At 48.4% G+C, this 26,464-nt stretch overlaps 2 protein-coding genes across 4 annotated transcripts in view; both read left to right on the top strand.

Moving 5' to 3' along the window:
- Cops3 (COP9 signalosome subunit 3) overlaps positions 1 to 4,116 on the top strand; it is a 32,070-nt gene extending 27,954 nt beyond the window's left edge. For both annotated transcript variants that reach the window (XM_027427320.2, XM_035447840.1), the window contains one exon: positions 3,832 to 4,116. In XM_027427320.2, the coding sequence (XP_027283121.1) occupies positions 3,832 to 3,948 (117 nt within the window). In that variant the 3' untranslated portion in view covers positions 3,949 to 4,116. The remainder of the gene's footprint in view (positions 1 to 3,831) is intronic.
- A 2,229-nt stretch (positions 4,117 to 6,345) lies between these two features.
- Positions 6,346 to 26,229, top strand: Flcn (folliculin). Of its 2 annotated transcripts, none has more exons than XM_027427323.2 (13): positions 6,346 to 6,472; positions 7,846 to 7,958; positions 10,844 to 11,114; positions 12,633 to 12,779; positions 14,259 to 14,480; positions 15,302 to 15,462; positions 17,049 to 17,140; positions 18,699 to 18,889; positions 22,517 to 22,630; positions 23,213 to 23,336; positions 23,841 to 23,972; positions 24,057 to 24,162; positions 25,197 to 25,398. In XM_027427323.2, exons 3-13 carry the CDS (start codon positions 10,866 to 10,868, stop codon positions 25,396 to 25,398), a joined length of 1,740 nt encoding a protein of 579 aa, XP_027283124.1. In that variant the 5' UTR covers positions 6,346 to 6,472; positions 7,846 to 7,958; positions 10,844 to 10,865. The 2 variants fall into 2 exon arrangements, with proteins under 2 accessions (XP_027283124.1, XP_027283125.1); XM_027427324.2 differs by lacking the exon at positions 6,346 to 6,472 and adding an exon at positions 6,538 to 6,694 and having other exon boundaries at positions 25,197 to 26,229.
- Positions 26,230 to 26,464: the final 235 nt, after the last annotated feature.

Here is a 26,464-nt window from a genome sequence, read left to right as displayed (position 1 = left end):
GTCCTGTAAAGTGGGCCTACACTGGTAGTTGACCTGTCCTTCGGGTCCTCTGGATTTGATAAGTGACTCCTCTAGACTCAGATTCTTTTCCATATAGTATTGCTTGTAGTTGGCATCCTTTAGGATTGCGTAATACCTGTGTTTTGGAAAGAGGACATATTTAAAGGGAATTTCTTTTTTGTTTGTATAGTGAATTATGGACTTTTTTTTTTTAAGGTGAAGTTGAGTAGTATTTGCTTAATCAGATCTGAAATTAAAATCACCTATAATGTATAGAATTCCTAACAGCTTTAAGTGGTAAGGACTCTAGTGATGTAAATGCTATTATATTTATTTCCCAAGATAGATTCATTAAAATTCCACATTGTTTGAAAGTTTTTGAGTTCAAAGGGTTGTGACATCTCTTACTTAAGATTCTCTTACCTGCTAGCTCATAGACCCTTATCATCCCTGAACCAGTGTTGGGGGAAATGAGGGGTACTTTCAGCTTTGCTTTATAAACTCCTGTGGAGCCAGCAGGAACTAGGACTGTAAAGCTGGCGGGAGAGAAGAGTTGCCAATCTGCTTGGATAGTCCCAGTTTCAGATCACATTCTCCCATGCTCCTAGAATTAGCCTCAAAGTGCCCTAATGGACTCAAGTCAGGAGTTAAGCTCCCCATCTCCACTCAGAAGGCAGGGACCCTGTCTCTTGAGGGCCCTCCCTAGGACTTTTGGGTTCTTCTAGGCTTCCCAAACCTTAATGAGCAGCTCCTGTTTCCCTTAGTGCCACTTGCTTTTCCCATACCTGGTTGTGGAGTCTTTGTTTCTCTGATTTGAGCTCCTTTTGCCAATCCATTAGGTCCACAAGTTTCATGCCTTGCTCACTTCTGAGAGCATTTAGAACTTCACACCTGTTGCCTGATGAGTGGCTTCTGAAGTTTTGCCTGTCTTGGCTTTGGAGCAGTATCAGGCCCATTTAAATGCATGCATAGTTAAGGTGGCCTTAGCTATCTGTCTGTCCTTCAAGGCAATTCTCTGCAGCAAATTCCTTTGTGAACATATTGACACATGAGTGCCTGTAGCATTTGTATGATGCCAGAGATTGGCAAGTTTGTACTTAGGGAATTAGGTGTGTTGCTGATATCTTGGATGGGTGTTCATTGGTGGAGGAATTACCAGTCCTCTGAGAAGTTTTTCAAGTTTTGTGTCTCCATGGTAATCTCAAATGTTTTTTCTTTTATTTTTTTTTAATTTTTTTATTAGTCCAAATTAGGAACAAGCTTGCTTCACATGTCAACCCCTTCTCCCTCTCCTTCTCCCTCCCCTCCCCCCAATCCTCCCCCAACTCCCTACCTGTCCCCCACCCCATCCACCCTCCACTCCCCAGGCAGGTTAGGGCCCTTGACAGTAGCTCCCCAAAGTCCACTAGGTAATCTCAAATGTTAATAGTCTAGATTAGCACTACTCATTAATTACCCCCAGAATCCAGTATCTGCATTACATTTATGTTTTTATTTGGGTTGAAGCAATTAAAGAGCCAGTTTTTAATTAAAAATTACAGGGACAGGGTGTTGATGGTGCACACCTTTGATCCTAGTACCCAGGAGGCAGAGGCAGGTGGATCTCTGAGTTCATGGCCAGCGTGGTCTACAGAGTGAATTCTAGTACAGCCAGGGCTACACATACACACACACACACACACAAAACCCTATCCCAGAACAACCGAAAGAGAAAAAAGAGGTTTCTCCTTTTGAAGAGAACTCATGACGGAGCAGCTGCCTCTGTGCTAGTGAGTAAAGAGCTTATAAAACTTTGTACAAGCCAAAATTAGTGACAATGGCTGCTTTTATTTTAAATATTTTATTTATTTTGATCTTGTTTTCCACATTTTCCTCTTAGTAGCAGGTGTTCTTTGTGTTCCTGGAATAAATCTGCAAGAGGTAGGCTAGAGCTCTATACAGCTCTATTCAGCTCTATTCTCCAGCCCCAGGGCTATTGAGACCAATGTTTGTTACTGGGGATTTAAGAAGACCAAATTCTTTTGCTATTGGTTTTTTGGGGGGGGGTGTTTTGGGGGGGTTTTGGTGGTTGTTTTTTTTTTTTTCCTCCACCTAGTAACTTTAACTCTGGGGACTGCCTCCTGGATTTGTTTGTGGAAGCCTCATTCACATTGTCCTTATTTTCATGAAGATGAGGGCTACTAGACCACTGGCCATTTCAGTAAAGTCCACTGAGCAGTCACTTTTGATGTCTCTCTCAGTTACCCACTCTTTGGAGGTGATTAAAAAAAAGATTTTTGGCCAGGCGTTGGTGGCTTAATCCCAGCACTCAGGAGGTAGAGGCAGGCAGATCTCTGTGAGTTCGAGGCCAGCCTGGTCTCCAGAGCGAGTGCCAGGATAGGCTCCAAAGCTACACAGAGAAACCCTGTCTCAGGGGGGAAAAAATGATTTTTGTGTATAGTGTGTATAGGTATTTGCCTGCATATATGTAGTGTGTGTACTACGTGCATGCCTGCCTGGGGCCCACAGAGGCCAGAAGAGGATCTTGGATCATCTGGAATTTGAGTTAATAGGACAGTGAGCTACCAAATCAGTATAGGGATTCCAACCCAGGTCCTCTGCAAGAGCAGCAAGTGCTCCTAACCACTGAGCCACTGCTTTAGTTCCCCTACTCCAAACCTTTTTTTCTTTTCTTTTACTTTTTTTTTTTTTTTGAGACAGGACTCTGTGTGTAGCCATGCCTGTCCTGGCACTCTCTCTGTATATCAGGCTGGCCTCGAACTCACAGAGATACGCCTGCCTCTGCCTCCAGAGTGCTGGGATTAAAGGCGTGTTCCACCACCATCGAGCAGCTAGAAAGATGTTTTCTTTTAGCAACAAGGAGGCTTCCGATGCTCAACCTTTCACCAAGGTTATTCCAGTTTCTTGTGTATTCCAGGCTTGCCTGAACTCCTGATCCTCCTGCCTTCCTCATCCTCCCAGTGTGAGATTTCAGGCGTGTTTCACCACCCTATGATTTATGTTGTGCTAGGAATGGAAACTAAGGCTTCTTGCACGATGAGCAAACACTACCAGGCTACACGCCTAGGCCCTGGTTGTTTTTGTTTTCTTTGTGAGACAATGTCTCCCATCCAAGAACTAACCAGGCCTAACTGTTTAGCTTCCAAGATCAGATGAGATGGGGCGTGGTGTGGCTATAGACTAATAAGACCGTGTCTCATGTCACTCAGGCTAGCCTTGAACTTCAACCCTAGTTCCTCCTGTTTCCACATGCCCAGCTATATTGATGACAAAAGTAAAATTAGGGCCGAGTGTGATGTTCACATCTCTAATCTCAGCACCTAGGAGACAGAAGCAAGGAGATCTCTGTGGGTTTGAGGCCAGCCTGGTCTACATAAGGAGTAAGCTCCAGGCAAGCCAAGTCTACACAGCGAGACCCTGTTTTTGAAAACAAAACTGTAAAATTAGAATTCCAAATCACTTGAATTTGCCCAGGAATTATCTTGTAACAACCTCTAAATCAAGTTTACTGAGTCCAATTTATAGGTGCCTCCCCTCCACCCCCAGCAGAGGGAGATTTTCAAAGTTTTATGGCATAGGAGCAGAAGAAGGTATGCTGCTGGACAGCTATTAGTGTAGTTACAACAACTGCACAAAGAGGCTTAGCAACCAGGAACAGACAAACCTCAAGAGTTTTCCCACCTCAGCAGAGACAGTGACTTCCAGACCTCATTGTGAACTTTAGGCAACCTTTGGAGGGCTGGGGTTCTTCCCTGTCCAACTGGGTTTGTTAGTGCTTCCCTGATTGGTCCTCCTTCCACCTCATTTGCATATTCACATTTTAATAATTAGGCCTGCCACGCACCCTGGAGCCTCTATAAATTAAGATATTCTGGATCTGAAGAGCCAGAGTTGCGGCAGAATTCCACAGAGAAGGAAGAGCTGGAAGGCGTGAGTCCCTGGTTCTAGGAGCCTGGCCCCAGATGCCTCTATTCTCTTCAAAGGAAGACTCGTGAAGACTTCAGGATCCAGCTCCTAGCTGGCTCATCTATCAAAGAAGGAAGACTGCCTTGAGGACTATAGATGCCAAAACCACAGCTCTCATCATAAAAGGAATAAAACATAGTTTATTCTGAAGCCATTTTGAATAACCATGACCTGGCAACACAGAGTTAGGCTACCCCAAATTAAATGTCCCAAGGTGTATAGTTTTACAGAATAAAGTCATAAAACAAGTCAAATTTAAAATACATTGTTGGGTACCTCAGAGATGCACGTAGAGAGAAATGGGAGAGCTTCTCTATAGACCCAAGATACTACCTGAGCTTTGGGATTGGTGAGTTAATAGTTATCTAGTTGTTCTGACCCAGGTGAGCAATGAATGGCTGTTCTGGAGGGTTAGAACTAGCCCAAGCTAAGGGAACTAGATTTTGGACTTGCAATATTCCAATCCCTCTATAGCACTGAAATTCTTTTTGGTTTTTCAAGACAGGGTTTCTATGTAGCTTTGGAGCCTGTCCTGGAACTCATTCTGTAGACCAGGCTGGCCTCGAACTTACAAAGATCCGCCGGCCTCTGCCTCCCAAGTGCTCGGATTAAAGGTGTGCACCACCACCGCCAGGCCATAGTACTGAAATTCTAACCAGCCAGTTCTCACAGACAAACTTATTTACATTTGGGAGGCTCCTATGGCTGAGGCTCTGGGGGGGATTTGCTTCAGTTAGCTCTGGGACTGGATCGGTGGGTGCAGGCAAAGGGACGCATTCCCACCCCAGCCTCCAAAGCTTCTCATGGCTGAAAAAATAAATCTATTGCTGTTTCTGCCCTGGAGACCTGCTGGAGCCTGGAGACTGCTCTCCTGCTACCCCCTCAGTGACCTCCAGACATGCTCCATGACGGCTGCTTTTGGTCAGCAGCCCCAATCTTCTGATTCCTTTCCAGCGTAACGGTTGGTTCTCAGAGCCATATTCACAGCTGTGCTGGCTCTTCATAACATCCCACTGCTACGGAGAGTTCAAACCTGTTTCATTTATATCCGAAGTGGCAATCTGTTTAAAAGTTGCTTATCCTGTTTAAGGTCGTTAACCCCAAGTTGTCAAGTATCTCCTTTCTTACTCTGCTATCTGTTTACCCCATTCTGGGATGAGGGTGAGACAAGAGCCTCTTCAGAGACAGGAGGTGGTCTCTGTCACTCACTCACAATATCAGAAATAATTGGATTGGTAAGAATAAACACACAAAGGCAATACCTAACACTGTAACTCTACCCTGCACTCCTTAAATCTTTACCTGTCTGGAAACAAAGGTATAAAACACAAGTCTGCAATTTCATTTTTTTCTCCTGTTCCCTCTCCAACAAAACGGGGAAGTTGAAATCTAGAGAAAGAAATCTGGCCCCCATGATTTGAAAAACAAACAAATGAACCTACCAATTACTTCTACTCAGACCATCTGAAGCCTCGCCATTTCTTGAGAACCACATTCCAGGCATCTTCCTGGACTGCCAGCATGGGGCGCACTGCCCCACTGTGCACAGCTTGGCAGCAGGAGTCTGCCCCACTGTGCACAGCTTGGCAGCAGGGTTACAGGGGCTCAGGCCCAGACCGGGTTCTCTTCTGTCTTCACAGGAAGGGCCCATGTTATGCACTAATGGCTTTAAAATTCAGCTTTAAATAGCCAAACCAATATTCGTGTGTGTGTGTGTGTGTGTGTGTGTGTGTGTGTGTGTGTGTGTGTGTGTGTGTCTGTATGTGTGTGTGTGTGTGTGTGTGTGTGTGTGTGTGTGTGTGTGTGTGTGTGTGTGTGTGTGTGTGTGTGTGTGTGTGTGTGTGTGTGTGTGTACGCGCGCGCGCGCACGCGCGCGTGTCCCTCATCTTCGAGCTGGTGTGTGTGTGTGTGTGTGTGTGTGTGTGTGGTGTGTGTGTGTGTGTGCGCGCGCGCGCACGCGCGCGTGTCCCTCATCTTCGAGCTGGAAATTGAACCCAGGCCCTTGGTAATTACCATTGAGTAAAAGCACAACCCTACAATGTTTTGAAAGCTGGTTTGTAAGAGTAGGTAGGGCTCAGACTACAGTTGAGCCGCGCACATGCGCGGTCCTGGGTCCCAATGTCACCAGCCTCCCCAGACCGGTCGCACCTTCCACTTCTCACGAAGGGGAGAAGGTGGACCTGGATCGGCAACCTAAGCGGCGGGAAGTGGAGCCAGGAGAACTCAGCACCCTGAGGAAATTCGTTCACCTCCCTTTCCTCTTCTGTAGGGGTTGAGGCACCGGCTGGCTAATTCTTTCCGAATCGTTTGAAATGTTAGTTTTGACATCACCCCTGCAGAATGGCTTCTCTCGGTGGCCAGAACCATCTGCGCTCCTCCGCGGGGCGACAAGCGGCGCTGGGGGATTTCGGGGGACACGCGTGACCGTAGGGCTCAGTCATGCCCTTGGAGCGGTGGATTGCGACGCTGCACAAAGTGGCTCGGCCCAATCTGTCCTTCTGCCCGGGTACGCGGCCCCGCTCGCTCGGGCGGGGCGCTGGAGATCCCTTCCCTCCGTCGGCCTGCGGATGGTTCGGTCCGTTTGGGTCACGCGCTGGGCTCGGTGCAAGGCCTGCAGACCGGGCGGGCACTCGGCGAGGGCCAGCTTGGTTGCGACCTTCTGGCGAGCTCCGACAGTCCCTAGCGGTTTCCGGCCCGGCGTCCAGGAGACGGCGAGCGCCAGAGTTGGGTTGGTGTTCGGCGATAGTGCTGAAGGGGAGGCGGGGATGGTAAACACCGGGAAGAGGAAGGTGACGGGTTCCACCCCCTGGTCAGGGTCATTGCTTTACTTCTGAGCACTGCTGGCGATGGTGTCCTACCTGTATACGACCGTTTTCTAATAGGTCGGCGGTCATAGGACGCCCCTCGGGCGGGTCTGTCTGTCTCGCTCAGCCACCCCAGGGCAGGGCAGGCAGGACACCTCATTTCTCTCCACTCTGGCTGGATGACTCTCTGGAAAGAACATTTAGCCCTGGGATTAGCCAGCGAATCGCAGTCGAGGAGGTCACAAGCAGCCCTAGGCGTTAGGGAGCTAGGAGGAGGACCTGCTGAGAGTATGGGCTGGCTGCAGCTCTTGAGGGCCTGGCACCATCCATGGTGCCCAGCAGAGAGAAGTCGCACACCCAGTGCGAAGAAAGGCCACAGCCAGTGTAGTGCAGGAGGTGCAGGGTTATTACAATTGTTATTAAACAGTGGAGAGGTCGTGGCATGTGACACTGTTTACTCTGCTGGTGTCAAGTGACTGGGAGCTCTCTAAAGGAAATCCTGCTGAAGTTGGCAGTAGAAGTATAGTGCGGAGTGGTTCTGAGCTGTAGATACTGTCCCTTGCTGAATTTCTTACACTCTCTGTTCCAGCTAGGGTAGCAGCTGGGAGCAATGAGTTTCCTGTGGGAGACCTCACAGCTGCTGAAGACTACAGTGGAGGGCCTAGTAATCCTTCATTTGCCTCCAAGGCACTCTTAGTGGCCTGGTACTGTGGGAAGACAAGAAATAGAGATGAGGTGAAACCAAAGCACACCAGGGAAAAACGGTGTGGGTATTGTTTGCCGGGCCTGTGGCTTAGACAGTGTGGGCAATTGGCATACATGCACAGCCTGCCTCAAAGAATGTAAGTGTGATGGAGAAGAGACTGTCTGCAGCTGCAAATAGTAACTGGGAAGGAGGGTGGCTAGGCACACTCCCAGAAGCTTGCACAGTAGAAATGTGGTAGGCATGGGCATTGGAGAGAGCTACTGAAGAACTAACTGCTTCCTGACCAGTATTCAGGTGCCGTGTACAAAGCAACCCGAGAAGCTGCGAAGAGTCAGGTCTGATTTTTTTTTTCTTTCTTTCTTTTCCTAGAAAACGTCTGGTCTTTGAATTCAAGTGCATTTGTTGTACCTGACTCATCTGTCGGGATTTGTGGGTGTTCTGATCTAGACAGGATGGTGGAATTGTGATCTGTTAAGCATAAGGTTCGTATTGATGCTCATACATGGGCGGTACTTGGCTAAGGGCTGCTTTCATGTACATGGCTTTGCCAGGAGCAGGCTCATTTCTCTTCCTTGTGTGCCCCTCCAAAGATGATGTGGCCCCTTTCCCAGGATACATGCTTCTGACTTGAGTCCTGACTCCTCCGTTTCCCCAGCCTCTTTATCCTGTCTTTGGTTGCTTTATCTCCTCCCCTGCAGTGGACTCTTATAAGACAGTGTTTCACGTGTCAGGTAGCGCAGGCTGGCCTGGAACATTCCATGTAGCTGAAGCTGGCTGATTCTCCTGCTGGCACCTTTTGGTGCATGCATTCCAGATGCGTGTCACCATGAACCACACTGTAGTAAGCCCTCTGCACCCTCTCTCTGCCCCTAGATTCATAGACTCTGCTTTGATTGTGGTTTCGTCTAAACTTCTTAAATGCCTGCAATTTCTCTGGTTACAATGGTTATCTCTATGAGTAAGTTATTTGGTGCCTTCCATGTCTTGGGAACTGCAGTGGACACTGAAGGGATTGAGTTAACTAGACACAGTCTCCACTGAGAGGGGCTAGCATTTGTAAAGGGAAAACACAAGCAACATAGGTCCCAAAGCCTAGGGCAAGTGGGAGAATGGGAGTTGGTAGGACGGGGGTGTTGGTCCACGTGAGTTAGTTTGTAAGACAGGAACATGGAGGCCAAGTGCTTAGAAAGAATGAGCCAGAGGTCTGCAGCATAATCAGGACTTCCTCCAGCTCCTTCCCCTTAACACTACAGTCAGAATTTCCATGGGCCAAGTGTTGTCTCCCCAGTTCTCTGTCTCCCGCCTTACCAATTGTTTATACCAGCTGCTGCTAATCCTGGTCTATCCTAAGAGGACTGTTGCTGTTGGAATCTGTCAGCTTGGGGACTTGACTGCAGAGACACTAGAGGAGTGCCAACTCAAAGGAAGCAGCTAGAGACGAACAAGGCCAGCGGTCTGCCACCAGCCACTTGTGCAGGTTCCCAGGCATGCCATCTGACTGGTCACATCTCCTCAGTTATTGGTCCTTAACTTCCAGGGAATGTGTACCCGGGGAGAAGGGGGTCCTCAAAAAGGAAGACAGCATGGGTTCCAGTCAGTATCTTCTTGCCTATGTATATTTAGAGAGACTTAAACAGTTACACGTTGCCTTGAGTAAGACTCTGCTATGGAGCCTTTTCTTTTCTTTTTATGGGAATGTCCTGGAATCCACACACTTGAGATGATGGTGGCTTTGAACCCTGTGTGAATGCTCTGAACCTGGATGGTGAGGCTGTGGACCTGAGCTTAGCCATGGTTGATTTGAATCTTGAGTTGTTACATGTGACTGTGGCTATGATGGGTGTGGGGAATACAGGGTCACTCTGACCTGTCATTCCAGACCTTTCTCCAGCTAGCCAGTGTGGTCTGCAGTGTCCATGGGTCAGGTATGCTGGCTGTGACTGTTCCTGCCTCTGCCTCCAATGATGTGGTCTCCTCTGCTGTCAGAACCCCAAGGACATTCTGATCTTTCACCCCTTTTCTCGTTTGTATAAATCAGAACAAATGCCCTGCAGCTGCCCCAGGCCCAGCAGCACTACAGGAGGAATGAATTGCCTCCTGGCCTCCGCCCCTCTTCAGAGGCTCCAGGTTCTGCTGATTTGGGATCATTCTATCAGGTGGAGGTGGGGACTTCCCCAACACCACAACCCTTCCAGGTTCACCCGATCCCTCCCCTGAGCACCAGTACCCACTCTTTCCTCACTCCTCTGAAATCACATGACTGCCAGTGAGTGACCTTCATGTGGCTCTGTGAATCATCAGTTTTGGTGGTTTGGCGGGGGGTTGTTTTAGACGGGGTCTTATTCTGGCTAGCCTAGAACTTGCTTTGTAGACTACACTGGCCTCTGCCTTTGGAGCATGCTGGGATTGCAGATATGCCACCATGCCTGTCTACTCCTCCTCTTTTAAAATTGTGATAAAACACATAGGACATAACATTTAACACTCCAGGCATGTGGAAGTTCAGTGGCCCTGGGTACTCCCACTGTGGGGCAGCTCTCACTGCCATCCACCTCAGCTCTGTCATTATCCCAGCTGAAACTACCTCCATTAAACTCAGACCACCTCACTGGGGTCAAGTCCAACTCCCCCAGTTAAGTGGGCACCCGCAGTCTGCTTTTGCACATTGGCTTTCGAAGATGAAGGTCAGAGCTTGCTTGCCTTCATCAGAACTCTGCATGTTTTGCCATTTCTAAAATAAACCAGGCGCTGGCTATGGCCAAAGAGTTTATGAGATCAGTGTCTGCCCATCTCTGGCCCTGCCCATCTGCTTGGTCTGCACACTCTGCTCCCTTCAGCTCCACTGGGACCTGTGTAACCAACTCCTCCTCTGGTCCTTCCTCCTCTCAGTTCCCTGTATGTGCTGCGGTGCTGTGTTCCAAGTCTCCCCATGCAGAAAGGAGGTCTTTTTAACCCTGTAGGTGAGCCCCCACCCCAGCGCCCCAGCACTCAGACCTTGCCTTGCAGGTGGGAGATGATGGATGAAGGACTCTCCTTGGTGCCTGTCCTGTCTGTTAGTGTCATGTAGTGCCTACAGGTGTGTCTGCTTCCTGGACCTGCTGCAGTTCCATCCAGTACTTTCTTTGTAGCTATTTATTCATACTTGTCTTCCTCAGTCTGTCCATCTGTTCCCCTTGTGTCCCTCCTCCTGCCTTGGTGTAACAACTGACACACAGTAGGTGCTCAGCAGTGCCAGCAGATGGGGACATCCCTCTACCAGGCCAAAACCTGGAAGGACTACCTTTGTAGCCCCAGTATGCCAGAGTCCTTGGCATGATATCATAGCATGAACAGGGACAGGCCCACAGATAATGTCTCCACCCTACAGGCCTTTGGCATTCCCAAGCACCATGAACGCCATTGTCGCTCTCTGCCACTTCTGCGAGCTACATGGCCCCCGCACTCTCTTCTGCACGGAAGTTCTACATGCTCCCCTGCCCCAGGGTGCCGGAAGTGGGGACAGTCCTGGCCAGGTTGAGCAGGCTGAGGAAGAGGAGGGTGGCATCCAGATGAGCAGCCGGGTCCGTGCCCACAGCCCAGCAGAGGGTGCCAGCACCGAGTCCAGCAGCCCTGGGCCCAAGAAATCGGACATGTGTGAGGCAAGTGTCTCTGGGACCCCGAGATGGTTTACCTTTCTGTGGGAGGTGGGAGCATGAGAGACCCCCCAGGCAGGGTCCTGAGAGCATTCTTCTCAGCATCCCAGCAGGAGCCTTTTAAAGTGATTCAGAATCTGGGTGATCCTCCTCATGGGTCCTGGTACCGCTTTGTTGGAGTGAAGCAAAAGTCCCACTCCACCACCTCGAGGGAGGATCTGGGTTGACTGGGTTGGGTGGGGGTTCCAGCTGCTGCCAAAGTGGACAGGAATCAAGTGTCATTGTCATTTGGTTCTTCTGAGAAGCAGACATCATGTGGGAAAGTCCTTTGTTGTGGGAAGCTAAGGGACAGGGACAGGGTAGAGGAACAGGCCTGGGTAGGAGTGAGAGGGAAGGAAGAGTCTTAAAGGGCAAGTCATACAGGGTCCTGGAGGATCTCCTGGGGAGGGTCTTGCCTCAGTGCCTACCTGGCACAGTCCCAGGTTGGAACCCCTGAAAAATACACAGCCTTGGCTTGAGACAGCTCCAGTGGGTGGTTCTGTGTTCACCGGCCTGTTCCACCTCCACTCCCAGCAGGAAGTCACAGTGGTGGGTTCTTAGGTTGCTACACTGACACTGAAGTCTCTGGCTGATGTAGTTGGAACCTCTCTCACCTGTGGCCAAGAACTCTGCTTGCAGTTTATTCTGGTCCAGGAAAGAGGCCTGCTTGGGGCCCTATAGCATCGCTTAGGAGAGTAACACAGCTGTGTACCCTGAGTCTAGCTGAGGCTTCCTCCTGAGATTCCCTTCTAGGGCCACTGGTAGGATTGGGCAAGATAAGCGATAGGAAACTCATCATACCTACTAGTAAGCCTCAGTGAGTCACAGCTGTTACTGCGAGCTGTCGGTAAAACATTTAACAGCCCTTGGGTCCTGGTTTTCTTAAAGTCTAAGATAAATATACATTGAAAAGCTAGTTATTTCTATACATAAAAGAAGTTGGGCATGACAACTCATGCCTGTAGTCCCAGCATTTCGGAGGCTGGAGTAGGAGGTTCATAAGCCCCAGGCCAGCCTGTGCTACCTTGTGAAACTGTCTTGAAAGGATTTGGGGGTGGGAAGGCCCTGGCATGATGGCTCAGTGTTTAAAGGCACTTGCTGCTAAGCCTGACTAATGGCCTGAGTTTGATCTCCAGAACTCACACTGTGGAAGAAGAGAGTCAACTCTTATGAGTGGGGAGTAAGGGAAGAACACTAAAGATGGATTGAAAAGCCATAGGGAAGTACTACATTTCCTTAGAAACAAGCTGGGCGTTGGTGGCGCCCACCTTTAATCCCAGCCACTTGGGAGGCAGAGGCAGGTATATCCCTGAGTTTGAGGCCAGCCTGGTCTACAGAGTGAGTTCCAGGACACACAGTGCTACACAGAGACCCTGTCTAGAAAAAAAAAAAGAACCCCCCAAAAAAATTTAAAAAGGATTATGTTTTCTACATTTAGGTTTTTTGTCTGCTTCCAGCTAATAGATTTCTTGTCCTTGTGTGCAGGGCTGCCGATCACTTGCTGTAGGGCACCCAGGCTATATCAGTCATGATAAAGAGACCTCTATTAAGTACGTCAGTCACCAGCACCCCAATCACCCCCAGCTCTTCAGCATTGTCCGTCAGGCCTGTGTCCGGAGCCTGAGCTGTGAGGTAAGGCTGGCATCAGGCTGTCTGCAGGAAACACACATGACTGTTAAGTTTTTTCTGTTTATAGAAAGCAAGGGACTTGCTTGTCTGTGCAGTGTGAGCATGGCTGCAATTGTTAGAGCTTAAGATAGGTTCTTACAGACTCTGGCTGTCTAAATAGGTGTTAGCTTTTCACTTTGAACAACAGACTGTTATTTTTTGTCCATTCTTAATGAGCATGTTTCTAAGATAGAACAGTTCCTGTGCTGTGTGGATTGTTGTACCAAGTATCACTTTTATATTCTATCAACCGCCACCCACCATGTTGGAACTCTTAGAACCTTTTCAAGAATGAATCAGGCTGGAGAGCACTTGCTGCTCTTGCAGAGGACCCAAGTTCATTCCCAGCACATACATGTTGGCTTGCAACCCTCTGTAACTCAGTCCCAGGAGATCTTCTGACCTCCATGGGCACTGCAGGCATGTGTTGCACAGACGCACATGCCAGCAAACACTCATAAACAGAAAATAAAAATAAAGGTTTAAAAACAGCAAAAGGATGGTTTGTTCCCGAACTGCTACGTGGAGCATGAGTCTTAGCTTTTAGGTTTGATCTATCACACAGGCACATGGCCTGGCTTCTGAGCTTCACTGCTCCATAGCCACCTCATCTGATCCCTGGAGCACATGTCACTCGTTCTTACTGTCGCTTTACACCTCTTTTTTTTTTTTTAATGATTCCTTTATTTTTATTTCATGTGCATTCATGTTTTGCCTGCACATATGTCTGTGTGAAGTTGTTGGGTCCCCTGAAACTGGAATTACAGGCAGTTATGAACTGCCATGTGGGTGCTGGGAATTGAACCCAGGTCCTCTGGAAAAGCAGCCAGTGCTCTTAACTGCTGAGCCATCTCTCCAGCCCTGCTTTGCACCTCTTTATATTCCTTGATAATATGCTTAGCAGCAGCCAGATGTCATGTACATGGTAGCTACACATTCAGCAAATTTGTCAGGAGGGAAAGACTACAGAACTCTAAAAATAATGTGCTAGGGCTGGAGATGGCTTAGCGTTTAAGGTCATATACTGCTGTTACAGAGGGCCTGAGTTCAGTTCCTAGCACCCACATTGAGTGGCTCACACAACCTCCTGTGACTCCAGTTCCAGGGGATCCAACACCTTTGACCCCTGCAGGCACCTAACCCCTGTGCACTTAACCTCGCCACCACCACCTCCACCTCCATGTAATCTAAAAGAGTGTGCTGTTTTACTCTGCAGGCCCAGCAGTAGTCCATAGCATTTACTAGCGAGTGCTCTCTCTCTCTCTAGTCTTTCCTGAAGATCAAGTTGGAACATTCGGGTGCAGCTTAATGATAGGGCATTGGCCTACTGTGTCAAGGCCCCAAGTAACCCAGCACCACCAAAAACGGGAAAAGGGACCCAAAAGACTTTAGATACAGTTAGGAGATGGAATTTTGCCTAAAGTTATTATTACTTCCTCCAAGGTGTGCCCTGGCCGTGAAGGCCCTATCTTCTTTGGCGATGAACAACATGGCTTTGTGTTCAGCCACACCTTCTTTATCAAAGACAGCCTGGCCAGAGGCTTCCAACGCTGGTATAGCATCATTGCCATCATGATGGATCGGATCTACCTCATCAACTCCTGGCCCTTCCTACTGGGGAAGATCCGGGGGATCATCAATGAACTCCAGGGCAAGGCCCTCAAGGTGATGCTTGAAGAGGGTCACTGGCTCTGTTGTCATGGATGTTGAGTGCCCAGGCAGCAGTGGGCCTCTTGGCTTGTTTGAGGGCCTCTTGAGGTCTTGGCCTAGTGTCATGATGCAGAATGAGTGTCCCTTCTAACCAGCCTATAGTCCTCCTGATTTTACCTTACCTGCTGTTCTGGCACTCCTTCAGCCTGGTGTCTTTTAACAGTCTCTGGCTTCTTGCCTGGTGTCTTTGCTTCCTGTATTCTTCAGGACCCAAACTATCTTCTAGTCTTGTCTAGAGCCCTACCTAGGGCACACACACACACACACACACACACACACACACACACACACACTGCAAAAGGGCATGCAGTGGGCATGGGCATGCTTTGGTCACAGACCCTTAGATTCAGTGGCCCATTTCTTGTCCATGCTCTGTCCATAGGCAGTAGAGAAGGCTGTTCATCGCTCATCTTCATAGATGGGGCAGCTGCGCTGTGTTAGAATGGGACTGGAGGGCCCAGGAGGCTGGTGAAAGTAGATGGTCATGTGCCCATCACCTACAGTGGTCTGTAGAATAAACCTGCCAGGGGGAGGCCAAGAGGACTTGGAGAATGGTGAATACCCAGCGGGAGCCCAAGGGGCCAAGTAGCATAGGAGAGGGGAGGAGAGGGACTACACTGACTCTTGGTCAGCAGAACCAGTCTGTGAGGTATTGCCGGGCCATTGGCATGTCAAGAGAGCAGAAGGAGAGAATCTAGGGAAACTGGGTAACAGTCACTGGAATGTTAGGTCCTAGCCACCACTGAAGAGCCACACTTCTCGCCCTCTGTGTCCAGGTGTTTGAGGCGGAGCAGTTTGGATGTCCGCAGCGTGCCCAAAGGATGAACACAGCCTTCACACCCTTCCTGCACCAGAGAAACGGCAACGCTGCCCGCTCTCTGACCTCCTTGACCAGTGACGACAACCTGTGGGCGTGTCTGCACACTTCCTTTGCCTGGTAACGAACCCGGGTCTTGGCACTGAGCCATTAGAACGTTTGACTGTGGGGCTGGCCGGCAGGCACCTAGGAGTTGGCTTTGCACTCTGAGGCCTGTTCTCATGTCTGTCTCCCTGCTGGATGGAAACAACATTTAGATGGAACTCACTTTGCATTGACACAAAGAACATTTCTGTACGGTGACCACCAAATCTCTAAAGTTGGCAGCAGGTTTTTGGCTCGGGTCTGGCAGTTTGGGCTGGTGGGGGAGCAGTCAGCTAGCTGGTGTGTGGAGTGAAGGTCTAGTGTACAGGTGTGCTATGAACAGGGAGCTCCTCCTTCCCAAACTGAGTGGCCTAGGGAAATGGAGTGTAACCTGCAGAGCCTCCGGACCTGAGCTTAGTGGGCATGTACTCTGCCCCTTCTAGCATTTGCTTTTGTGTGTGTACCACACTGGCCAGTTGATGGGCATCAGGCTGGTTTGTTCCTTAGCTGTGGGGAATGGTGAAGCATAAACAGGGATATTTAAGGATCTCTGTGGTAGCTTACAGGCCTTCAGGTAATGTCCAGGAGGGGTATGATGGGCTTGTGTTTGGGGGAACTTTCCCACTGACTTCTGAGGTATCTATACTAGTTAACATCAACAGGGCATAAGGTTCATTTCCTTCATCCTCGACAGCATTTGTTTTCCTTGGTTTTCTTTTTTTTTTTTCTTTTTTTTTTGTTATTAGATTTATTTTATGTGTAGGAGTGTTTTGTCTTCATGTATGTATATGTAGTGTACTACATGTGTGCTTGGTGTCTGTGTAGGTTAAATAAAGAAAGAAAAGGAGCCAGGTGATGATGGCACACACCTTTAATCTCAGCACTCAAGAGGTAGAGGCAGGCAGATCTCTGTGAGTTCCAGGATACCCAGAACTGTTTCACAGAGAAACCCTGTCTTGGGAAAAGAAAAGGAAAAGGAAAAGGAGTTGGCTCCTGTGGAACTGCAGTTAGAAATGGCCTTGAGCCACCACGTGGGTGCTGGGAACTGTGTGTGGGTCCCCTGTAAGAGCAACATATGCGCTTAACTGCTGAGCCACCTCTTCAGCCCCTGTCCTTGGCCTTCTTAATGATAGCCATGCTGACTTTATGAAATGGAATCTCAAGGCAGTTTTAATTTGTATTTCCCTGATAGCTAAGAATATTAAATACTTCGTCATAGACTTATTGGCTATTTGTAATTTCTTCCTTTGAGAATTGTCTGGAAGGTTTTTGGTTGTGTCTTTCTATAATGTAGCTGTAAGGACATTACTTCACTCAGTAGAACTAAAGAGCTGTCTAGTGTGCTACCTATGTTTCTTTTGTCTCCAAGGTGACTTCTGAATTGGGATTAAAACCAATAATCCCTCCAAACTTCCCCCAGCCCATTTTTCTTATCCCCTTTAATGGAGGACCAGACTCACATCTTGGACACTGTTTCCTTGGTGGTGGTAGTGGGGTCCTCCAGTATATTTGTATAGGTCATTTTCTGTGACCTGGGGGTTGAACCAAGGGCTTGGTGAGCCTCAGGTTCAGTTTTCCCATTGGCAGGGATACCTCATGGCTGGCATTGTATCCATCTCCAGGCTCCTGAAGGCATGTGGTAGCCGGCTCACTGAAAAGCTGTTGGAGGGTGCACCCACAGAGGACACCCTGGTCCAGATGGAGAAGCTTGCTGGTAAGGCTATTTATCGCTGCTGGGCCATCTATGGTGGCAACAGGGCCCCTGGCTTTGTGACTGCCACAGTGAATGGAGCTGGTACCTGGGCATCTGGATATGAACAAGGCTGAAGGGCTTTTGTGACAACCAGTTCTATGCTCTTGGTGATTTTGTTAGGATTCTGTCTCACATCCCTTGATGGTGCCTTGGTGGCCTATTCCAAGTGGGTTTTGGATTCCTAGGGCTCCCTGCAGGCAGCTCCACTGGGGAATCTCCAGGCAGCTCTCCTCACCAGAGTTCCCTCTATATAGCTCAGTTGGTCTCTTCCCCAGTCATCTTTATTTTTTTTTTTTTATTTTTTTATTTTTTGGCTTCTATAACCTTGGAAAGAAACCTTGTGAATCTTGTTAGTTTCAGGAACTTCCTGAGACTTGTATCTCTTGAGCCTTTCTTCTCCTTCTTAGAGGGGATGTTTCAATTCAGAAGAAGTCACTGTCCAACACCATTGCTATATCCATGCTTAGAATCTCTACGCCTTGGGTTTTGAATCCTGTGTGACTGACTTCCTAGGGTGGTCCCAGTGCACGATTGCAACCCTCAATTCTGGCCCAACTTCCATAGAGATTATTTGAGTTCTGGAGTTCATAATCCTGTCCCAACCTTCTTCCTTCCCTCCTGCACAGCTGAGAGGTGGGAAAGCAATGTTCACTTACAGTATATGGTATGCAGTTTGTTACTGATGATGCTGCCACTTACACCCCGTTGTAAGTGGATGGAGCTCTTTCCAGGTCGTCACTAGTTGAGCACTCAGTGTGTACACGCTTGTGCTCTGACGAGTACTGAGGAGCGAGGTCTCAAGAGCAAGGCACGCTCAGAGACGACAGACCTTGGAGTTGCCTTCCTATCCCTATGGAGCAGTCAGTACTAAAACTGTTTCAGGATGACTCACAAAGACGAAGGTTCTGCAGGCGGTCAGTCATGTCCTGGTGGGATTTGTGTACTGGAAGAAGAGTGAGATGTGCAGGCAGACAGGGATGGCAGCCACATTTAAACTGAATTGAGTCGTGAAGGATCTGGGTGTGTGTGCACAGGCTTGCTTTTGAGTCAGATAGAACTACTTCCCATCCTGGCTCTGTACTTACGGGCACCCTGCTCTCTGGGTCTCATTGTGTCATGCAACAGAGATGTTATTGTGAAGGTCCACCATGGGGACTAATGGAAGTAAAACGTTTGTGTCTTGTCTGGGTGTGGGGAGATGGGTGACATGTGGGGTGCAAGGACTGGCCCCTGGCAGAGCAAGCCTGATAAACACATGCTGTCTGCGCTGCATCGTCAAGCCTTCCAGCAGTAGAGAGTAGCCAGCATCTTGCAGGAAGAGCCTCTAAGATGTCTCTTTGCCCAAGCCTTCCTCCCTGTGCCCGCAAATGCTCAGTCAGCCACACATAGTCACCAGCCTCTCTAGGATACAACAGGAATGGTGTTGTAGCCATAGGTGCCCAGAGGCAGAATTGGCCCCAGAACCGGGCTGTAGCATCTAAGGGAAAGCATACACCATATCTGTTTGTCTGTCCTGTAGACTTAGAGGAAGAGTCAGAAAGTTGGGACAATTCTGAGGCCGAAGAGGAGGAGAAAGCTGCTGCTGTGCCAGAGGGTGCGGAAGGGCGGGAGCTGACCAGTTGCCCAGCAGAGTCGTCCTTTCTCTCGGCCTGTGGGAGCTGGCAGCCACCAAAACCTTCTGTCTTCAAGTCCCTCCGACACATGAGACAGGTAAGCAGAGTAGGGAGAGTGGGGGGTGTTGTGTGATATTTTACTCTTTTGGCTGTTTAGTCTTTTGACTTTTGGGAGAGCCTGCCACCCAGCTCCCAAATAAATCACAGGTGGAGGCTTATTCTTAATTATGAATGCCTGGGCTTAGCTTGGCTTGTTTCTTGCTAGCTTTTCTTAATGTAAATGACCCCATCTAGCTTTGGCCTCTGGGCTTTTATCTCTCTCTATTCCAGTATTCCTTTTCTTTCCTTCTTACTCTGTGTCTGGCCATGTAGCTGGGTGGTTGGTCCCAGACGTCCTCCTCCTTCCTCTCTCATTCCCATATTCCTCCCCATGTTTATTCTGTCTGCCTGGCATTCCTGTATAATTCTCTCTCCTGCCTCGCTATTGGCCACTCAGCTCTGTATTAGGCCATCAGGTGTTCTAGACAGGCACAATGACGCATAAACAAAAGTAGCACACCTTAAAATAATATTCTCCAACTGACACGAGCTCAGGCCACTGCAGGATACCTGTCCACTGGGTCAGAGCTTCTTCCACATCCACGGGCAGGGGTGACACAGGGACTTCTCAGTGGGTGGATGGCTGAGGGTACAGTGGATATCAGGCCATCTTAGCTGCAGCAGCAGTGCTCTTTTAGTGACAGAATGGGCAGCTGGTGTGTGTGTGTGTGTGTGTGTGTGTGTGTGTCTGTGTCTGTGTGTGTGTCTGTGTGTGTGTCTGTGTGTGTGTCTGTGTGTGTGTCTGTGTGTGTGTGTGTGTGTCTGTGTCTGTCTCTGTGTGTGTGTCTGTGTGTGTGTGTGCGTGTCTGTGTGTGTGTCTGTGTCTGTCTCTGTGTGTGTGTCTGTGTGTGTGTGTGTGTGTCTGTGTGTGTGTGTGTGCGCGGCGCGCGCGCGCGCGTGCATTCACATGCATCTGTTCATGTGTGCACATGTGTATATCGAGGCCAGAGTGTCATTCTTCTGGGTGCTTTTGACATTGTTTTTGAGACAGTGTCCCTAAATAGCCTGATACTTACCAAGCACACTAACTGGCTGGCTTGTGCCCTCCAGGGATCTCCTGTGCCTACCCAGCTGTAGGATGACAAGCATGTGCCACTATGCCTTGCCTGCCTTTTTGAGTTCTGGGGTGCAAATCAAGTCATCATACTTTGCACTGAAGCTAAGCTGTTTCCAGCCTGGCGTCTGTTGTCTGTTAGGGTTCCTGTGGTCCTACAGTCTTGTCAGTCTGGAACCTTCTGAAGGTGATGAATAGCACCATCGTCTGTTTGTATGCAGGCTTACTTTAAAGAAATGGTCATTCCTAGAATAAATCAAGCATAACCTACATGCCAACCTTGGTTGTTATAGAGTGTCTAGACAGTGGAATATTTCTTAGCATGAAAAAGCAAGCAGGCAACATGAAGTGGGATGTCCATACATATGCCAGAGATGAAAGTCGTTTGATGAGATTGAACGAGGTTTGTTGGGTCAGAGGAAAGGAGAGGATTGTTCTAGGTGAAGGCAGATTGTCCCCTTTTGTTACAATAAATCTTTCCGCCAAAAGCTGCCTGAGCCCCACCGCCACGTGTGAGCTTTACGCCAGCTGCCCGCCCGAATTAGGGCCCAATCCATGAATACACAGAAACTTGTATGAGGTACAATGCTGCTTGGCCAATGACTAGGATTCCTCATCTGTTAGCTCAGTCTTAATTATCATAAATCTATATATTTTATAAGACTTATCGGACGCCTTATTGGTGTCCCTCCTTGCCGGTGGATCACATCTTGCCGGTGGATCACATCATGCCGCTGGAGCAGGAGCAGGAGTGGAGGGGAAAAGAGGGCCCTTCCTGTTTCTCCTTCGCTTAAATATGAGTCTCCTTGCTATGTCACTTCCTGCCTGGATCAGCACTTCTCTACTACGTTTCCCAGAATCCTCTTTGACTCCTAGTCCTGTCTAACTTCCTATCTCGTTGGCCAAACAGTATTTTATTTAACAATCAATAAGATAAACAAACACAGTACATTCCCCATCACCCTTTTTATACTGTTTTTTATTTTTTTGAGACAGGGTCTCATGTATCCTAGGTTGGCTTTGAACTCACTGTAGCTGAGAATGGTCTTGCATTTCTGGGCCTGCTTGCCATGTTCTAGGATCATAGGCATGTGCAACCATACCAGGTTTACTTTTGTACTAGATTTCTCTTTATTTTTTAATTGATAATTTTGGTGTTTTATTTACTATTATTGTTATGTGAAGGGGTACATATGCCATGGTGTAAATGTGGAGGTCAGAGGCCAATTTTGGAGTCATGTCTCCTTCCTACTCTATGTGGGTTCTGTCTGGACATGAATCTTGGGCACCAGGCTTACATGGCAAGGGCTTCTCTCTACCCAGTGAGCCCTCTCTCTCACCCTCTTTATTTTTTCTCAGTGAGCGTGAATTTTACCAGCCAAGCATTACTTCCATTTTGGAGAGTGGAGAGGCTAGTGAGATGACCCACTGGATAAAGGACCCTGCTGACAACCATAAAGTCCTGAGTTCAATCCCCAGGCAAATTGAACCCTGGGGTTTCTGCTTGGGGACATTGTTCTCCGGTGCTGAGCTGGGTTGGCTTCGATAATGAGGTTACCATAGCAGGGACTGTGATTTCTGATGCAGGTATGAGTTCTTGACAGCACTGGGTATTGTAGCCTCTGTTTTGGTCTGAAGAAACAACAGGCTACCTCCTGTCAATGCTGCAGGAGGTACAGACAGGTAGGAAGGAGAGAGGCTGTTTCAGATTAAAGAGTAAAGATACCACAAACGGGCTGGAGAGATAGCTCAGAGGTTAAGAGCACTGACTGCTCTTCCAGAGGTCCTGAGTTCAATTCCCAGCAACCACATGGTGGCTCACAACTATCTATAATGAGATCTGTTGCCCCCTTCCAGCTTGCAGGCACACATGCAGGCAGAACATTGTATACATAATAAATAAAATCTTTAAAAAAAAAAAAAAGATACCACAAACAGAAAAGCAGGCCTGATGCGGTGATGGCCTCAGTGTCTGAAGAACTGTAACTATAAAGAAAGCTGTTGTTGCCGGATGGTGGTGGCACACATCTTTAATCCCAGCGCTTGGGAGGCAGAGGCAAGCAGATCTCGAGTTCGAGGCCAGCCTGGTCTACAAAGCGATTTCCAGAATAGCCAGTACTGTTACACAGAGAAACCCGGTCTCAAAAAACCAAAAGAAAAAAAGAAGGCGGCGGCTGTGGTCAGGCAGCTGGCATGGGAGAGTACCAGGATGTGGGCGCCTCCTGGTGGTGGAGGCAGAGCCCCTCATTCTTCCCGATACAGGTGTCATGAGGCAGATGTTCACTTCCAAACACTCCAGCAAGATAGTGTGTCTAGAGAGGGTGATGGTTGTAAAGCGTCATTGTCATTTGCTTCATATCTCTCAAAGTAGAGTTGCAGAGGGATGTTAAGAATGCAATACCTTCTCCTGTCCCATCAGCCTTGGACAGGCTACCAGTATCCCTAAGAAGAGAAGTAACTTTCCCTTTGCCGACAGTAACCTTCTTTACTGTAAGGAGATCCTAGTCTCCGAGCTTATGGGGCCAGATTGGCTCCTATAAAATGCATGAAGAGCTGTGTATTATATTTCAGGTCTTGGGGGCCTCTTCTTTTCGTATGTTGGCCTGGCACGTCCTCATGGGAAATCAGGTGATCTGGAAAAGCAGAGACGTGAACCTCGTCCATTCTGCATTTGAAGTCCTCCGGGTAAGAGCCTTTCCCTATGTGCTAATTTTGCCTTGGGGAGGACTATTAGAGGTACCACTGTAGACTATTAGGGGTACCAGTGCAAACTATTAGGGGTACCAGTGTATACTCTTAGGGGTACCACTGTGGACTATTAAGGGGTACCATTGCGGAGCCTCCAAAGTGTGTTTTCTTTGCCTGGTGAAAATGGCGGGCATTGACCCTTCTGTGGAAGGAATCTGTGTTGTCACTATTGACAGCTACACTGTTTTCTCCTTCCTCAATCTGAAATCCTTCTGAGAAGTCATCTGGACAAGCACTGGCACTTGCTGATGCTGCCCAGCTGTTCTCAGGTTGGGGTGGTGGTGTAGGAACAACTCACAGCATGTCTGCTGGCTGCCAAAGCCCACCAGTGCCTCTCTGGGCAGCGAGCATCTGAGCAGGCAAGGATGAGGGGAAGAGGCAGCACATGGTGGCAGTGGGGCCACTCTGTGGGCGAGCACAGGTGGGCAGAGAGAGCAGGGACACACTAAGGAGGGAGACTGTGGACCAGATGCAGAGGGTGCTCTTGTGGTGGATTCTGAGCCACCCTGTTCTCCACAGACCATGCTGCCTGTAGGCTGTGTCCGAATCATCCCTTACAGCAGCCAGTATGAGGAGGCCTATCGCTGCAACTTCCTAGGGCTCAGCCCTCCCGTGCCTATCCCTGCTCATGTGCTGGCCTCAGGTAAGTACTGTCTTTGAGACATGTAGTGCTCTCAAAGGCACCTGGATCCAGTCACTGATTTTAGAGCAAGGCAGTGCTCTCTGCAGCCCCAGATAGGACCTACTGGGGGTGTCCTGAGCCCCTGGAGCAATGCCTTCTGTTCGAATTAGGTCTGGTCTGCAGAAGTGTTTGCCTGTGAAATTCCTATACCAATAATTGGGTGTCTGTGTGGCCACTGAATCTTCAAGGTTGTTTCCATCTGCAGGATGGAATAATAGTGGAACCATTCACAAAGGGTCGCTTAGAATGAATTTACGTAGGTGATTTCTGACCATTGTAATATAAGAGTTATTTCCAGTTTGGCTGAGGCAAAAACTAGCCTTTAATGAATAAACAGCGAGAGGTATTAAGCACCAAACTTCACTCAGGGGAAGCCTGTCCCTGACACTGTATACTGAGAGGGGCGGGGCTTTGTTGTGGGTTCAAGCAACATATCACAAGATAGTGTGCATTTTGCTGCTACAGAATTTGCAGTTGTTGTGGAGGTTCACACAGCCACACGCTCAAACCTCCATCCGGCAGGATGTGAGGACGACCTGTCCCTCAGCAAGTACGAGTTTGTGGTGACCAGTGGGAGCCCTGTGGCTGCAGACAGAGGTGGGTGCTGCTGTTGGTGTCACCGTTCATCAGGGCAAGGAGGGGCACCAAGGCCTCTTCCTCATCCAGTGTTTATACCTGCAGTTGGGCCCACTATCCTAAATAAGATTGAAGCAGCTCTGACCAACCAGAACCTGTCAGTGGATGTAGTGGACCAGTGTCTCATCTGTCTCAAGGAAGAGTGGATGAAGTAAGTCTTGCCGTGACAGCTTCCTCAGCTTTTTTTGGGGGGGAGTGCTCTCCATGGCGGTGAGCTCACGTGGAAAAGCAGACAGTGTTTGTTAAAAAGAGGTCAGGCTGTGGCCCTTAGGAGCCTGTGAAAGTGGAGTTAAGAGCGGGGTTCAGACACCAGACCTGCTACTTAGGAGCTCGGGAAATGATCCTGGGCCCTGGGAGGTGGTGATAGCTGTTGAGATTTAATGCTGAGCATGTGAAAGAGGTTCTGACCAAAGCGCTTTCTTTATTCCTTAACTCACTTTTGGTTTTGGAGGGGCGAAGGATACTAGGCATCAGACGTAGGTACACCTGCAGTAGGGTGCAGCCGCACAGCTGTTCCTACTGCTTTATAAAAGAAAGTTATTTGTTTCTTTGAGTCTTAGTAATATTCTATCAAATTAACTGAGCTAGTTGAACATTTTCCTGGTTTCAAATAATGCTGTGACACCCAGGAGCAGTTATTTCTTCATAAATTCTTTTCTTTTCTTTTTTTTTTTTTTTGAAGATTTATTTTATGCATATGGGTATTTTGCGTGCATGGAACCATGTGCATGCCTGGCACTGTTAATCCCCTGGAATTGGAGTTTTAGGCAGTTGTGAGCTGCCGTGTGGGTGCTGGGAACTGAACCCTCGTCCTCTAGAGGAACAGCCAGTGAGTGCTCTTAACTACTGAGCCATCTCTCCAGCCCCCCGCCCTCTTTTTTGAGGATTTTTTTTCCTTGTCTTACCCAAGATGGCCTTAAACTTCCTGAGTTCAAGGAATCCTCCTGCGTCAGCCTGCTGAGTAGCTGAGACTACAATAAACCTTTCTCTTGTTGCCATTGTAATGGCCTGGCCTTCCTTGGGGTGAGGCCCTCAGCATGGCATACTTCAGTCTTGTGCCCTTCCTGTGAGTGGAGAAACTCCAGCGGGGCCTGCAGAGCTCTTACTGGTCTAGAAGTTGGGCCCATGAGTGAAGCTTGGTGCTTGGGCTGTGGGTCTAAGTACTTGTCTTTTTGTTTTTTGTAGCAAAGTGAAAGTCCTCTTTAAATTCACCAAGGTGGATAGTCGCCCCAAGGAGGACACACAGAAGCTCCTGAGTGTCCTGGGCGCATCAGAGGAAGACAACGTCAAGCTGCTTAAGTTCTGGATGACAGGCCTGAGCAAGACCTACAAGTCACACCTTATGTCCACAGTCCGAAGCCCCACCGCCTCAGAGTCACGTAACTGACACTGAGAATACCTGGAAGGTGGTATGCATCCCAGATCTGTGGGAGAAACTGCCATTGGGTTTATGACTGCTGCGGTGAAGCCCTGTTTGAGGAGTGAAGACTTCTGGGCCAGGCTCTGTCCTTTTTATGAGGCTCTGTGTCATCCTGTAGCTATTGAAATGTAGGGGAGACTGGAACAGTGGTCCCTCTGCATCATTCTGCCCCATCAGGGACTGTCAAGACATGCTTTGTGGCCTCTTGAGGACAAAGACTCAGAACTGACTGGAGTCATATCAGCCTGATTCTTGAGGTCTCAAATCTTCCCACTATGGAAGCCAGTAAGCATCCTGGATGCTTTTTTTGTGTTTGCTGGGTTGTTGAATTCTCAGGTCATGAGCCCAGCCATGGCCCCTGGTCAGCTTGCCAGCTTGTGGATACATCGAAAGAAATCATGACTGCTTTTTCTTTTTTTCTTTTTTTAATTTTATTTTTTGAGTCAGGGTCTTATTCTGTAACCTGGTTTAGAACTCACTGTGTGACCTCTGCTAGTTCCAGACTTGTAGCAGTGGTAGGATTACAGAAGGGAGCCACCATGACTTTGTTGCTTTCCTCAGTGTTACTGCTGCAGCATTAACCAGTGATTGCAGAGTATGACGGTCTTAAGACAGATTGTCTCTCACCATTGCAGTTTTAATAAGGATGCAGTTTGGAAGGGTTTCCTGAAAGGTTTCCCAGTTTGTTTTTATAATATTTTCAGTGTTTGTTTATATTTAACATAAGCTTATGTGTCTTGGTCTCTGTACAATTGCAAGAACATTGAAACATAATAAATCTGTATTTTTTTAAACTACTGACTACATGGTTTTTATGTTTGATGCTACTAATCAACTTGGTTCCATCAATGAGATGTAATTGTATGTACCATGTGCCACTTTGTACCAGTGGGGCTGAGGAAAGCATCGTAGGGCATACCTACAGATACAGATGGATTCACACATTGAACAATAGTATCTTTCATGGCTTGTGTTGTTTATGTGGTCCATTGTTGACTGGGCTGACCATGTAATCCCAACACTTAGGGAACTG

The sequence above is a fragment of the Cricetulus griseus genome, chromosome 7, assembly GCF_003668045.3.
Source record: "Cricetulus griseus strain 17A/GY chromosome 7, alternate assembly CriGri-PICRH-1.0, whole genome shotgun sequence".
Lineage (NCBI taxonomy): Eukaryota > Metazoa > Chordata > Mammalia > Rodentia > Cricetidae > Cricetulus > Cricetulus griseus.
The sequence above is the reverse complement of the archived record's forward strand: the minus strand, read 5'-3'. Positions and strand labels throughout refer to the sequence as shown.

Bases quoted from the DNA above. Each gene is read 5' to 3' on its own strand.
- Flcn (XM_027427324.2), top strand. From the start codon at position 10,866: ATGAACGCCATTGTCGCTCTCTGCCACTTCTGCGAGCTACATGGCCCC. The intron at 12,780-14,258 runs GTAAGGCTGGCA...ACTTCCTCCAAG, and splicing joins TCCGGAGCCTGAGCTGTGAG to GTGTGCCCTGGCCGTGAAGG. The intron at 23,973-24,056 runs GTGGGTGCTGCT...TTATACCTGCAG, and splicing joins CCCTGTGGCTGCAGACAGAG to TTGGGCCCACTATCCTAAAT.